Below are 15,322 nucleotides of genomic sequence, written 5' to 3'. Positions count from 1 at the left end.
GCTGGCTGTGGGTCGTGGGTGAAGCTAGGTAGTGAGTACGTGGGTTCATTGTGCCCCTCCATATGTACTTTTGAGATCTTCCATAATTTAAAGTTTTTAAAACTATTGTTATTTATTGTAATTAAAATGAATGGGATACTAACCCACTTCTGAGGATGTAGTTTAACTGTCAGTTCACATTCACTTCAGTGAAGTGTTACGCACTTCTTCTCATTTCTACAGATATCCATTATTTTTTAAATCATATATTTAAAAATAGATTGAACCATCTGAAGTTCCTGGGGTTTGTGGGGCTTTTTGTTTTTGTTTTTTCTGTAGGGCAAAAAAGGTCTGTCTTTTGGCAATTTTCCTGTTTCAGCTGGATCCATGGAAGTCAGCTGAGAAACCTGGTGTTTTCTATTTTCCGCACACATGCAATATTGGTCATGTCTTCGTTCCTTTGGAAGTCAGTTCAGTAGTTATCAAAGCCTGTGCTCTTATGATTGGATTTCATTTCAAGCTTTAAAAATCAGTCATCATTAAATGGGTGTAGTAAACAGTTTCTGTTGTTTTCAAAGAAGTTTAAAGGGGCGGGGGTGGGGTTGGTGAGGAGGGGAGAAACAAGCAAGTAGGTTGCCCTCAGGTAAAAATGAGCCTGTCCTGTTCAAGGCACAAAAGAAGGCGGGGGGGATAAAGGATGATGCTGAGAGACGGGCAGGACCAAAGCATGTAGTTTCTTTTCAGAATTTGTAAGCAGGAGTGAAGTGATTTGACTGCTGTTTTCAAGTGTTATTCTAGCTACTGTGTGAACATGGATCACAGGGGAGCAGCACGTTGGTGAAACTGTCCTGTGGTCCAGTCTTGGTTGAGGTTCAGACCGAGGGCAATGACTGTGTCACCCTAGAGCAGGGGCACACTGGGAGGATGTCTCAGGGACCGCCCGCTAGAGGTTTGACTTCTTTGGGGGATTAAATAATTACCTACAAAGACCTTAGAAAAGTGCCTAGCCCAGAGAAAGGGCTCAGTTTGTTGGTCGTTTTAAAATACCCACAACCAATTTTGAGCTTGTCAGCTACATTTGAGGCACTTTTCTAAAGGACACTGCACTTCTAGCTTATTTATTTCACTCAATGTTTGGAGGTGAGTAGTTTATTTTCCCCATCTTGCAGAAGAGGGACTTCACCTCTCCACCTACCCACCCCCCAAGAAGGGGGCTCCTGTTAGGTTCCTATACACAGCAACCCATCTCTAATGGCCCCTCAAATCTAGCACCCGTCTTCCCTAAAGAACCAGTTCCTCAACAGAAGTAAGTGTGGTACTGGATCCAGCTTTGTGTCAGCATGCGCCCAACGTTAGCAGCACCCTCAGAGTGTGAGATTTGCAGACTTGGACAGAATTCAGCTGTGGTCATCATTTCAACAATGAAGCTAATTTAAGCTTATTTTTGCAGCACTGGGAAAGTCATTATGAAATAAAAGTGCGCAAATTGGGAGAAAAGACAGTGTAAATCACTGATAGTCGGTTGCTGATGAGTTCAGTCAAACACAGGATGAATGAAAATAAGTGGTGCCCATCATAACCTAGAAATGTGTTTAAACTTTCACATTTGGGGGAATTCCAAGGGTTGGGTTTCCCTGCCCCAGGAAGCAGGGCAGGTGAACTATTCGGGCTCCCACCTACTATAAGTGATGTTTTCAGAGAACTGGCAACGTAGCATAACTTGAGAACATATGATTGTAGGGAGCGTTCCCATCCAGCATTCAGCTTCCTCTCTGGTCGTTAAACATCTGCACCAGCACTAATCAGCGTTCCCTCGCTCGTTCCATCTGCACGGCTATGAGTGCCTGCTCTCTCTGGGCAGGGCCTGCCATTTTACCGTGACCTCTCATCCTCCCTGGCCTCCTGTCCCTTTTGTCTTCTAGCAGTCGTCCTCTTCCAGCGGCAGCGTGTTTGGGTCTGGAAACGCTGGAAGAGGGGGAGGCTTCTTCAGCGGCCTCGGAGGAAAACCCAGCCAGGAAGCAGCCAACAAAAACCCGTTCAGCTCGGCCAGCGGGGGCTTTGGGTCCACAGCTACCCCAAGTAAGTTGAGAAACTTTCCTGGTCTCTGGGTCCCCTGATGTCACTGTCATCCTCCTGGCAGTATCAGAGCTTCAGTGACAAGTGTGGCAAGGGAGAAAAGGTCTAGAAGGCCCATTTAAAATCTCTCCCCCAGAGCAGTGTGGTCTGTTTTGATTTTGTTTTTTATTTTGGGGTTTTTAATGAGATGTCCTATATAACCATGAAAAGACATCCGAGCTGCAGGGAGAGAGGATCTATGCACTGAACTACTCCCATCGTCTCTCCCAAGGCCCAAATTGCTCTGTTTCTTAGGATTGAGATGACTTGAAATGAATGCAAGCAGACAAGCATAAAAGAGAGCAGCCGAACAGGCTGGGTGTGCTCGGAGGAGCATCTGGATTTTCATTTGTGTCGGACTTGCTTTGAATTTGCTTTAAAATGCAGCTACTGTAGAGAAATGTCACACAAAAGTTGAAGCCATCATTATTTCTCAGCTCTTACATTTTTGTCTTATTTTCAAATGAAGCTGTGTCTTTGTGCTGGCACTTTCTTTTTCAGCTAATTTCTTGTTGATCTGTCTATTCGTGATTGGAAATGAAAGAAATTGGAATTCAGGCACCTGTCAATCTTCATCTTAGCTTCTCTCATTAAATATGCGCCACCAGAAGCTTCTCTCATCTGTGTGATCATTACATGATCACTCATTGGAAAAGACCCTGATGCTGGGAAAGATTGAGGGCAAGAGGAGAAGGGGACGACAGAGGATGAGGTGGTTAGATATCATCACTGACTCAATGGACATGAGGTTGAGCGAAGTCAGGGAGCTGGTGAAGAACAAGGGAGCCTGGTGTGCTTCAGTCCATGGGGCCGCAAGGAGCCAGACACGCGTCGGATGTGACTGAGCAACTGAACAACAAGAGTGCATCGAGCTGACGTTTTGCAGACAGGACCGAGGTTTCCTTGATAATCAGGCTCATGTAGTTACAAGCAAAGTCTTTCCTGAGACTCATGTATTCACAGATCAGTTATTTTGATGTCACTGTTTATCTAGTCATATGTAAGGAAAGATTATAGTGAAAATACACACACCTTTAAACTTGCAAAATTATGTAATCAGAAATTTCTGTTCTGCTAGTAGGAATTTAGAACCTAAAACAAAGGGATCTTAGAACTCGAGTTTAGTAACAGTTTTTGAAAACTGTAGGGTTGATCTCCTTTAGGATTGACTGGTTTGATCTCCTTGCTGTCTAAGGAACTCTGAAGAGTCTTCTCCAGCACCACAGTTTGAAAGCATCAGTTCTTCGGCACTCAGCCTTCTTTATGGTCCAACTCTCACATCTGTACAGGACCTACTGGAAAATCCATAGCTTTGACTATATGGATCTTTTGTCGGCAAAATGATATCTGCTTTTTAGTATGCTGTCTAGGTTTGTAATAGCTTTTGTTTCAAGGAGCAGCATCTTTTATTGTTTAAGTGTCTTTAATTTCATGGCTGCAGTCACCATCCACAGTGATTTTGGAGCCCAAGAAAATAAAGCCTGTCACTGTTTCCATTTTTTCCTCATCTCTTTGTCATGAAGTGATGGAATCAGATGCCATGCTCTTACTTTTTTGAATGTTGAGTTGTAAGTCAGCTTTTTCACTCCTCTTTCACCTTCATCAAGAGGACTTTAGTTCCTCATCAAGCTCTTTAGTTCTTCTTTGCTTTCTGCCATTAGAATGGTGTCATCAGTTTTAGATGTGGCCGTCCCCCTTTTACCAATCAAGATGTAGGTTCAGAGAGAGGGTGTGGACTTCCAGAGGTAACAACCATTAAGTAGTGTAAGGAGGGTTTCATCCAGGCATGTGTGTAAGCTCCGATCCACTGTATTGCCCCCCTGAGATCTTCCAGCCTTGCCATGGAATGGAACTTCTCCCTGTGCACCTTGTCTGGTGGCCCTCATGCTTGCTTCACATGTCATTCATTGACCACGCTCCCCTGCAGATAGATATCAGAGCACAGATTGGGCGGCCCCCAGCTCCCTTGGGGACATTTAGACACCCTGGGCTGCCTAGTCCTGGAGCTGCCCTCTTTAGCCCTGAAAAATAATTGGAACTATGCAGTGATCTCAAAAGACAAGCTAGGGACATGACTGGTGCTTGGTGCTGGAGCGTTCTGTATTCTGAAGCTCACACTGCAAAGGTTTCTTCTCTCTTTCTTCCCAGGAGACTCTACCAAAGATACAGGTAACCCCTGGGGCCATGTGAATTTTGTGTGAGGAAACCGTGACTCAGGAAGGCTTAGTCCTTTCATGTCAGTTATTAGGTTTTCTAAGCCAAGGCTGACTGAACCACTCATTTATCCCACTGTAATATCTTTGAACATCCTAAAGACCAAGGAGTCTTAAAGAGATAAAGGGATAAAGAAGCCCAAAGGCTTGTAAATATTTTCTGACCTCCCCAGAATTCAGGTCTTGCGACACAGTCCCAGTAAAATCATTTCACCTCTGTATTTCTGGTTTCTCCAAGAGGAGATCTAGCCTCTAATCTTGCACTTGAATTCATTTGCTATTTGGAATTTTTGCCTTGTTAGCACTAACAAAGTCAGAAAATCTCAGCGCTCTCTTCTTGAAATACCAAATGAAAGGAATGGCTGAGAAGCTTGGTTTTTGTTTCCAGTGTCAGACGCACCACCATTGAAGGGATCTAATGTAATCTTCAGTCACCTTGGATCAGGAAGGGATCAGACTGCTCAAGAAGGCATTTTGCAGGCTCCCTAGGGGATACGTAGTCCCCTAGGACCGTATATGATGTTGATGAAAAGGAATTTGCTACCCATGCATGCTGTCAGTGCCTGACATGCTCACAGCCAAGCTCTTAGACTGTCAGCAATAGTTGTCAGCAATAGAGCAGTTGACCACACCATGGTCTGGGGTTCTGTGTTACTGGTGCATGGAAATTAGAAATGGTTGGGTCCCTGAGATGAGGCTCTGCACTTGCTGGATTGTGGATCAAGAGCATTGAAACCGGAAGTATTAACAGAGTTGCATCTCACACTGGGGTTTGATTGGCAGTAGAGCGAGAAGAGAGGCCCTGAGCTTGACAGGTTAGTGGTGGACCCCCTCTTCAGACAGCTCGTCTTGGAGAGTTACCCTCCACGCTTCTCCCATCCATCACCCTCACTGTGAGCACCTGAGTGGCCCCTGTCTGTACGTCTCTCTTGGTGACATGCAGTCAGTTGTCCATACACACCCGGAGTATGTCATTGCAACCTCCTGTCCATGCCTGTGTCTGGGCAGTGATCGTCTTTAAAGAGAGTGGTTTGCTGCCTTACTGTGTGTGCAAACTCATTGTAATAAAACACCCATCACAACAGGATGGGGAAATGTGAGTCATCCCTTCCCACTCCTCCCAGTAAAGGGTTAAAGAAAAATTCCTGTTTGTAGCATGCTGTTTGTACTCCCCAGGAGCTTCCATGTTTATGACTTTGGCGGTTTATATGTTACCTGTCAGATTTGCATTACCTATACAAAAAACTTGACACCCATCTTGATTTTTAGGAGCTCGATTCCTTTTTTCCTTTAATTCTTGGAGCCAAGTCAGTGTGTAGGAGTGATCTACACTCCTGAACCCACACTCCACAGTCAGTGAGGGAGTGACCCACCAGATAAGCATCTAAAAGGTCAAGGGCTTAGTCTGAACCTCTTAGAAAGAGGAAGTCAGACTGGAAGTCCTGCTGGCCTCTTACGTTCTTGAGAACATCCCGAGCTTCCATCCAATCAGGAGAAGGAGTAGCGGGATCTTTCTTACTCCGTCTGCATTCTCTGTGCAGATCCGGCAATGGCAGGCATGTAAGAGTAGAATTGGAAGTCAGTATGCTCAGTTTGCATTCACTCTAACTTTGTTTTCTCTAGTTTTGACAAAATTTGAAGTTGGTCTTCATGTGAGGAGATCCATGAACACCAGCCCTGTTCTTCAGAAGCTGAGTCTTGTGTGGCCGCAGGGTGGGCCCTCTGTTGGACACACCTGCTACTTGTGGGCTCACAGGTGCATTTCTGCAGAAGAGCCCTTCCTTGGAACCTCTTGCCTCCCTTTGTTTTGTGCCTGTAACATCAGGAAATCTTGAGCCTGGGCACTGGAATGATTACAAACTTGTCATGAAGATACACACACATCAAAGGAGGTTTCTGTTTCACTGCCACCCAGCATCCTTGGATCCTAGACTTCTTTGTCACTCCCTTCTCCCCAAACGCCTTGTGAGAGTTCTTCCTTCTCTGTTTTGAGGAGTATGTAAGGACATCTTTCTCCCTCTGACCTCCCTCACGCATATTCTTCATCTCTTCAGATACCTCTAACCTGTTTGGAAACAGTGGAGCCAAGACATTTGGCGGATTTGCCAGCTCATCCTTTGGAGACCAGAAGCCTGCTGGCACTTTTAGCTCTGGAGGAGGAAGCGTGGCCTCCCAAGGCTTTGGGTTTTCCACTCCGAATAAAACAGGTACTGCTCTGCCTGTTTGCTATACTTACTGTTACACGTGTATTTAATGTGTATAGACTTCTGGGAGCAGAGCTTTCCAGGGTGGTTCTCGAGGGAGGTGACTGGGGTGTGGATGAAGATACTTTTCTGCCAAATTCATTCTCTTCATTGAGCATCTGCTACATTCCCGACACTGTTCTCTGTCTCCTGAGACATATTAAGCACAGAATACATGTCATGCAGCCCTTAACAGAGTTTAGTGTCTTCATAGGGAAGAAAACATTGTAGATATTTACAGTTGCATTTAACAGCCAAAGAAGGGAGCCTATAAGACTGTAACTTGAAACGTAAACAAGAAAGCATCCTGAGTCATATTTGCTTGGGTGCCCATTACCTGTGATGGGTAAGACAGATGATCCATGTAATTTCTTATGTCTATATCATTTTGTCCTTCCCAAGTCACCTTTTTTTTAAAAACTTTTTATCAAGTATAATCACATAACTATATCACCTGCTCTTTTATGTGTACAGTTTTCATAGCATAATGATATAGCACAATTAATTTTCACTTTTGGAATATACATACCTAGGAATAAAGAACATTACAATACTACTTTTTATCCCAGCATCACTTTTAAAATGTATAGTTATAAACTGTGTGGTTTTTTTTTTTTTATAATCATGTATACTTGCAATTAAAGATTTTAAAGAACAGTATATATTTACCTGCAAAAAAAAATCCTTCATCTCTGTCAGCTGCCCCCTCTATCCTCTTTCTGTCTCTGAGATCTACAGAGGGGCTATATACCTGCCCTCGTTGTGTGGATAATTGTGTGAAAAGATTTTTGGGGGTAGGGAGCCTTAACCTGCTGAGAAAGCAGTTCGTTAAAGCAAATGCCCCGCAGGTGAGCAGGCAGGATGCTTCCCCCGGGTTGGGGGAGTGTTGGGGACTCTGTGGGGATCGCAGAGGAAGGACCCTCCCCAAGGCTGCCTGGATGCCTCTGACAGGGGAGCGTGGCTGCCCCAAATTAGCACCTGGAATCCCACCTTTCAGAACCAAAGTTGCGGTTTCCTAATGCACTGGGCACCTTTACTCAGACCCATGCTTAGCGTAGGCTAGTCTTTGCTAGCTTTTGATGCTCTCTCCTGGAATCTGAAGTGGAGTAGGAATGAGCACCACAGCTGCATTTTGCTGCTTTGAGTGATTTTTTAAAACACTTCCTGCAGTGAGTGTTTTAAAAACAAAAAGGCTGCAAAGCTTTTGGTCCCAGTTAACAGGGCAAATAGTACTTGACTAAGATAGTTTAATTTATTAATCATCAAAACCTTTTAAATCTTTGAGGAACCTGATCATGTTTTCTTCAACTCTTATGTCTTCTCTGTTTTTCCTTATCCTGGGGTCACATCTCAGCTGAGTTGAGAACTTGACCCTTTTATTTTTTCAGTCTGAGAGAAACTGCATCCACCCAGTCTTCAGACTGATTTTTCCTATTTGATGACTTGCCCCATGGAACCACCTCGATTGAAGACTCCAGGAATTTCAGATTGTGGGTTTGGGTGGGTCTCTGAAAAATTCCAGAAGCAGCCCTCCTCATTTGAGTACAGTTGCAATAAAAAATAGCACCACTGGAGATGACTTGAGCAGAGGACAGGAAGTGGGACAGACTGACAGTGGCCTCCTGCTACCCCAGTCCACTGGGTCCGCACCACTGTTCTGCCGCCAGAGTTACTGGCTTTGGTGGCAGTGGAGGGGACAGGGTGGCACGTGGTGGTGAGGTGCTGGGTGGTCTTGTGGTCACCCTGTCCTTGTTCCCATCCAAGCTCGCCGCTCACCAGTGGCTTAGTCTAGACATGGGGCATCTTCTCTGAGCCTCAGTGTCCTCACCTGTGAAGTCAGGGTCCCAGGTTTACAGGGAGGATTGAAACTGGTGAACAGCAGCTGGCACATGGAAGGCCCTCAGTAAATTGAATATCTTATTGAATACTAAACTTCTATCTCTTCTGGAGAAGAAAATCATGAAAATGTAAGCATCTAATAAAATTGGAACCCTCAGCATCAGGAGTGAGTTGTCTATCTCCAACAGTGAAGCCCGGGTCACCATTCTCTTCTGTCATTCTAGCTGTGACGTGGATCCGTTGTTTTGGGACATTGTGTGTACATGTGTAATCTCTCTCCATCTAGTGTACTTTCTGTATCATTGTGACTTCTCATTTTTCACTCACCTTCCACCAAGAACTCTGAACAGTATTGAGTACAAAGTACTACGTGAAGGTCTGTGTGTCCAGGAAGAAAGTGTAACCAGATCCGTGATCAGTCTTAAATAATTCAACTGCAAGGGTTTTTTAGCACTTTTTTTTTTTCCAGTCTGTTATATTTGTAACCCAGCAGGCTCCATTATCATGGCTTGGAATTTCACTCGAGGTTTTAAAATACAGACTGTAGACCCAGACGTGAGCCCGCACAGAAATCACCTTCTCAGTTGTGCTCCTGCTGTTCTGGTGAATGAGCAAACGACTGAACCACAGAGCTGAGCTGACTGAGGCGTTCAGCTGCCAGCTTTCCATATCCAGCATTTGCTCTTGCTGATGCAGGCAGCAGAAGCTTGTGGGTGATCACACTCATGATAAGAGGGCCTGGGTGATCCCTCTAACACCGGGATTCACTTTCCGACGGGCCGAGAATGAAGGCCCCGTCTCCCTGGTCCGGTTGCCTCCTGGCTTGGCCTGGGCCACCATTCCTCCCTTCAGCATGGAGCTCCTAGGCTGACAGTCACTGCGAGAAACACTACCCTTCAGAGCACACCTCTTGTACTGTTTTGCTGTGTTCTATTCAATAGACGCTTAGCGAGTGTCTCTGCTAACGTCCTAGAATGATGTCAGCAGAGTCTTAGGGTTTGGGAATCCTCCTCAGGGGCAGGGGGAACAGTCAGGCAAGGGCCTTCTGTCTCGCCATCTAACAGGCATCTACCAGTCAGGGGAGGTGCCCCGGGCACACCTGGCCCTTCGTGTGCGGCCACCTGCGTGGGTGCCGCCGCCGCGGGCCCGTGCCCACGTGAGCAGCAGCGCTGGGAGCCTGCCCGCGGGCTGGGAGACTCGGGGCTCGCCTCGCCTGCTGAGGGAGGGTTCTGTCTCATTCATGCAGCAGGCGTCCTCCAGACAAGAAACGCAGTGTGCCTTTTTTATTGAGGAGTAGTTCCTGACTGCAGAGAGAGCTTTTTGTTAACTCTTCTGTGCAGGGAGGGAGACTCCTGAGAGAGACGGAGAGGCATCAGGCTGTAAATAAGTAACGAGTGCCTGGCCGAGCGCCAGCGCCCCGCGGCGCTGCGTCTCCTCAGAACCCGACTCGCAGGTCCACCCTGAGAGCGGGCCGTGAGCCCCTGATTCGTGTTTCTGTGAAGCTAGAGACCCTGCCTGTGTGATGATAAGTGATAAACTCTGACCACTTTGACATCTGGGTGGGGGTTGAATCTCCTGAGCGTGACTTTTCAGTGAAGAGTCTCAAAACATGGCAGGGGGGCCATGGAGGGGTCTGACGTGGCCAAGCTGGTTCTTCGTGGCAGTTGGATCTCACGAAACATGGAGCTGACACCTCCAGCTTGCCTCTGGGAAGGCCCGGGGAGCTCACAGACAAACAGGAAGTCTCTTGGGTTCTTAGAACTCCAAGGTGTGCTCCTACGCGGAGCCCAGACCCTGCTGCTGGAAATGGAGGGGTAGCGGTTTGGTTGGGCTTGGGTTTACTGTCTTGCTGATAGAAGGGGTGTTGCCCTCGGCTATGACTGTTTGAATGTGAGGTTCTAACGTGTTCTCCCCTTTCTCCTTCCCCCTCTTTTGATTTGGTCTCTCACCACTCACTGTCTTCTCTTCCTGTCTCCTCCTTTCTTTCTCCCTGTTTCTGTTTGTTTGCCTCTGTTTTGCTCAGGTGGCTTCGGTGCTGCTCCAGTGTTTGGCAGCCCTCCTACTTTTGGGGGATCCCCTGGGTTTGGAGGGGTGCCAGCATTCGGTTCAGCCCCAGCCTTTACAAGCCCTCTGGGCTCGACGGGAGGCAAAGTGTTCGGAGAGGGTACTGCTGCCGCCAGCGCGGGAGGATTCGGGTAAGCCCCCCGGGAGAGGCCAGAGGAAGCCCCCAGGCTCGGGTCAGCAGAAGCTCTGGGGCCCAGTGCTCCTGGTTTGAAAAGAAAATTCTTCTGTTTCCCCTTTTCTTGACCAAGCTGAAATTCCCTCCCTCAAAACCCACAAACAAGTCACTCCAGGATTCCTATTCTCTGCAGGGAAAGACCAGACTCTGTCTAGTACTTGCCGGATGTGAGCCATGTTCCTGTCCCCCGATAGGTGGCTGGCAGATCCCTGTTCTCCTAGCAGAGCTAAAGGCAGAAAAACAGTCTCCCCTTGGCTGCTTTACTGCAAGATTGCCCCTTGTGTGGTGACTTGTCTTAGGAAATTCTGAATGAACAGTTTTTACCAAATTCTTTCCTCTTGCGCTTGTTGTCCCTGAGCAGACAGCTCCTTAGATTAAGTCCCCTGCTCCACTGAAGACCCCCAGCGTAGGACTTCAGTCCACAGTCCCCTGGGCCAGCTTCTGCAGGCACCATCTGGGCCCTGGACACATTGCAGTCTCCATGACCACTCTGCCTCCAGGGCTGCTCCTGCTGCTTGGTGTATATCCTCACTTGAAAATGCCATAGTAGAGATTTGCTTCAGAGGGCCCCAGAAATTCTGTCTGTTTACCAAAACCCCAAGGAGAAAATAGCCTTCACCACATCACAAAATCCCAGTAAAATATATGTGGTGATGACTACAAAGTGTCTCATTCGAAGGAAGTACAGATGTCTGCAGTTACTGTCTGCTGGGCCTTTCGCAGTCCTCAACCCTGGCTCGGGACTCTAACAGTACAGAGCTGGGGGGTGGGGCCGGGGGCACATGGGATGAGTGCTGACGAGGCGGGAGCATCTTTGTCATGAAAGTAAACTCAAATGGAACCCTTCCTCACACCCTCCTCACCTCTCTATGAAAGAGGCCGGTGCGGACGTGCTGGCAGGTTTCAAGGAAAGTGAGCGAGTTGATACATTGCTTGTTGGATTTCATGTAGACTGATGGTCTCTTAAGTTGCTCCCAGGAAGTCAGGAAACCCTAAGTTAAGGAAAGCTTGGAAAGGAGAGTTGGGGTCGACTTAAGTCAGTTTTCTGGCAGGTTCTGACAGATACCGTTTTCTAAAGTAACCGCCCAACACATGATCTTGCAAAGCTGCCGGAAGGTTTGTGGCTGACTGGGATTCCTGAGGTTTTTATTTATTTATTTGAAACCAGCTATTTTCTTTTGCTAGCAAAAAAAGTCTGAGGTTCTGCCCTGGCCAGGGGCTCTCCCACATAAATCCTGACTGGCTGGTTGGTTCTGAGTCCAGCAGAGCCAAGCACCAGTTTTGGTGTGACATCTCCGAAGGAGCCCGTCACCTTTCTTCAGGTCCCCACCGTGAGTCTGTCTCTGACCCCGGCTGACACCCAAGGGCTTCCCACAGCCGTGTATGAGAGGCCCAAGGCATGGTGAGATTAGCTCAGGACCAGTGACCTGGAAGTTCCAGACAGCGGAGGAAAACCCAAACACTGGACAAGTGGGGTTTCATCCTGCAGCCCTTTATTTTTCTTCACGAAGCTGAGGCACAGGTTTGCTGAGCTCTAGCCTACTTTTTCTGAGAGGCTGCCAGTTTAAAACAAGCTCGTCAGCTCAAATCACGTATGTCGCGCATCCTAAGACCCAGGAGGGGGGCCGAGGCTGTCGGGCAGCAGAGTGACCACGTGGCCACGCTAACCAGTCTCCGTTCTCACCGGGACCCAGGTTCGGGAGCAGCAGCAACACCACGTCGTTTGGCACCCTCGCCAGTCAGAACGCACCAACTTTCGGATCACTGTCCCAGCAGTCTGCTGGGTTTGGGAGCCAGAGCGGGGGATTCTCTGGCTTCGGATCAGGCGGAGGAGGTGGGCAGCCCGACCACTCTCTTCACTGTGGTCTCTCCTTTCATTCCCTCAGTAAATGTCTGACAACCCTCACCCCTACCCTGACCCTCCAAGAACGAGTGATTTTACCTGGCTCTTCAGTCTGGTACTTGAAAAGCTGAAAGTACTGGAAAGACGCAGTGTTCTTTTTAGGTTTTAATTAGACTTGTAACACTGTGCTGTTTCTCACCAAATAAAGAAATGGCTGACTTGACTTTTCTCTTAAGATTTGAGGACCCCAAAAGATAGCCATTCTAACTAGACCTTGACTTAAAAGTCTAAACCAGAAGACTCAAAAGATAAAATACAGAAGAAAGTAAAAATAAGAGGTAGAGACTTTACAAAATGTCTTTCATTTGTTTGACACCCTACTTCTTCAGATAGTAGGTGTCTTTGCAGCCCACTTACAAGATGCAAAAGTTAGGTATTGTTATTATTTTACAAATGACTTAGAAACCGCAAGGGGCCAGTTTGCTCAAAGGGCTAGACAGTGAGCAGCAGGGCTGACCCTCAGACCGAGTGTCTTGCTGCTCTGGCCTCAAGGAGAAGAGAGAGCAAGTGGATGGAGAAGGTAGGAAAAGCACGTTTTCTTGATGAAATGAGTTTGTGTGGCATCAGCAACAGTGAGACTCTCTGCTGGCCGCAGTGGAGGTGAGACAGACCCTGAAACAGCCAGCAGGCCACGCCCCGCCCTGCCCCGCCCCCTCCCAGGCCTGCGTCTTGCCAGAGGAGGGCTCCCTGTGGAGACGCAGGGAGGGGCCCAAGGCGCCCTCGAGACCACCTTTGTCTTTCAGGTGTCTGTTCTAACTGCACCCTTTTCCTCTTTTTCAGGATTCACCTTTGGATCTTCTAACTCGTAAGTACCCCTCTTCAGTTTTGAGTCATTAAATAAGGGTGGAGGCATGTGCAGTATGTGAAAATAGTAGTTTTGGTCTCCTTGTACAGTTTGGTATCTACTTTTCCTGTTTAAACTCTTGTCCTGGAAGCGGCATTTCAGCAGCAGATTTTGGGGTCTGTGGACTTGCTGCTCTCAGTAGGCATGTGGCCAGAGGTCCCAGGCCTGGCCTTCTCCCAGGCCATGTGTGAGAGAGAGGACGGTGCCTTCTGCTGAGCAGAGCCTGGAAGGCAGAACCTGAGAGATGCTTTTCCTTATTTCCCTGTTCATTCTCAGAAGCTCCCTGGGCCCCGAGCCCATCCCCAAGTCCTGGTTTTCTGTCCTCGCGCTCTGCATCTGTGCAGAAGTGCCTGAGACCGGAAGTTCCGAGTCCTGCTCTTTGAACACAGGCAGTTGCATGAGCTCCAGAGCCCTTCCTGGAGCAGGAGCTGACCTCCTCTCCCGGCACTTCCTTGCAGGTCTGTCCAGGGCTTTGGTGGCTGGAGAAGCTGAGTGGGTGTTCGCATTCCTTTTCGTTCCTGCGACCCGGTGCATTCTCGGCCCCCCTTCTCTGAGGAACCCTGCAGCAGTCCTCCGGCCTGGATGTTCTCATTGTAATACACCCCCCCCAAAAGAAACAGCAGAAACCAAACTCCAGAGATGCCTGACTGCTCGTTCTGTGCTGTGTTCTGTGCTGGTTGTCCCCCCTGCTATTAAATGTTCAGTCTATATCCACACTGAATGTGTATGGGCCTCTTCCGGTCACAGCCAGGGAGGGAGGTCCCCCATTTCTGGGCTCTGAAGAGCCTGCACCGCCTGCCGGCAGCCAGCAGCATCTCCCTGCAGAGGCGGCCTCCAAAAGGGTCTGGCACGGGCTGTGGCCAGGCTGGCGCTTCTCCCAGATGGAAGAGGTCGCATGCCGGCCAGCACCTTTCTGAGGCCGTGACTTGCTGTCTCTTCTTCACTCCTTTCTGCTGCTGGGCATCAGGCCCCTCGAGGTGCCAGCATGGCAACTAGTTGGAGGGAAAGAAGCTCACCGACGTGGGCTTTAGCCGAGTCTCGGAAGCGGCATGAGCCCCTCAAGAGCGCGGGCGGCTGTGAGGAGCGTGGAGGCGGGCAGGGCCTGCAGTGGCAGCACGCTGCCCTGGGAAGCCCTCAGCTCCTCTTCCTGACTTGGCCCTGGGCGCTGAGTGTCCGGCAAATGATTCTCATGCTCTGGCGAGGAGCTAGGCAGTCAATTGAGAAGCCGCTTTCGTCTCCTGCAGGCGCTGGTGCCGTGGGTGATCACCCCAGCTCCTGTCTGTGAACCGCAGTGCTCGCAGACCTGGGTAGACCTAGGAGCTCAGATAACATCGCCGCTGCCCTCAGTCACCACACGCACATGCTAGCGGGGCCTGGAGGTCGAGTTCAGTCTCGTAGAAACGCTTGTGAGGCAGAGTTCTTCAGATCGGGGCGTATTTAGTTCTTAGGCCTGTGACACCCTAAACAGTTGCTGACAGACAAGGACTGCCTTGCCCCAAGTGCAGGCAGAAGCGCATGTTCCCTTTCAGGCTCAGAGTGACAGCTTGGTCATTAGCAGGGGAGGGGTGGGAAGGGACAGTTACTTAGATTTTCGTATATTGAAAGTTGTATTTTGAAACATTTTATTAAAAGTTTTCCACGTGATTTAGCGTGTCGCATTGCAGCCAGCATGGCCTTGCTGCTTCTGTGGGCTGGTGGGGAGGGTAGACCTCAGCGAGGAGCCAGGCCACAGCCTGCTGCCGGCGCCCACTCTGCCAGGGGCTCTGGGTGACGCAGACCCACAGGCCCCAGGCCAGCAGCTTCTGGTGGCCGGACTGAGATGGGGCCTGGACGCCTCGGGCTGAGTTCAGCGGTTCCTGCTGCTGTCAGAAGAGGAGTCTGCTAGCGCAGCACGCTGGGTTTCAGGAGCCGCAACGCAGGATTGGGTCCCTGGTGACTGCCCCTGTT

The 15,322-nt window shown here is 48.8% G+C and overlaps 1 protein-coding gene across 4 annotated transcripts in view; it reads left to right on the top strand.

Annotated features, from left to right (window-relative positions):
• Positions 1 to 14,925, top strand: part of NUP214 (nucleoporin 214) — an 84,670-nt gene extending 69,745 nt beyond the window's left edge. For 3 of the 4 annotated variants that reach the window (XM_065928233.1, XM_065928232.1, XM_065928230.1), the window contains exons 31-36: positions 1,902 to 2,058; positions 6,362 to 6,514; positions 10,413 to 10,584; positions 12,323 to 12,462; positions 13,312 to 13,336; positions 13,834 to 14,925. In XM_065928233.1, coding sequence (XP_065784305.1) covers positions 1,902 to 2,058; positions 6,362 to 6,514; positions 10,413 to 10,584; positions 12,323 to 12,462; positions 13,312 to 13,336; positions 13,834 to 13,867 — 681 coding nt within the window. In that variant the 3' untranslated portion in view covers positions 13,868 to 14,925. The remainder of the gene's footprint in view (positions 1 to 1,901; positions 2,059 to 6,361; positions 6,515 to 10,412; positions 10,585 to 12,322; positions 12,463 to 13,311; positions 13,337 to 13,833) is intronic. The other variant, XM_065928231.1, reaches the window with a different exon arrangement.
• The last annotated feature ends 397 nt before the right edge of the window (positions 14,926 to 15,322 follow it).

Source organism: Muntiacus reevesi, chromosome 3 (assembly GCF_963930625.1).
Source record: "Muntiacus reevesi chromosome 3, mMunRee1.1, whole genome shotgun sequence".
Taxonomy (NCBI): domain Eukaryota; kingdom Metazoa; phylum Chordata; class Mammalia; order Artiodactyla; family Cervidae; genus Muntiacus; species Muntiacus reevesi.
The sequence above is the reverse complement of the archived record's forward strand: the minus strand, read 5'-3'. Positions and strand labels throughout refer to the sequence as shown.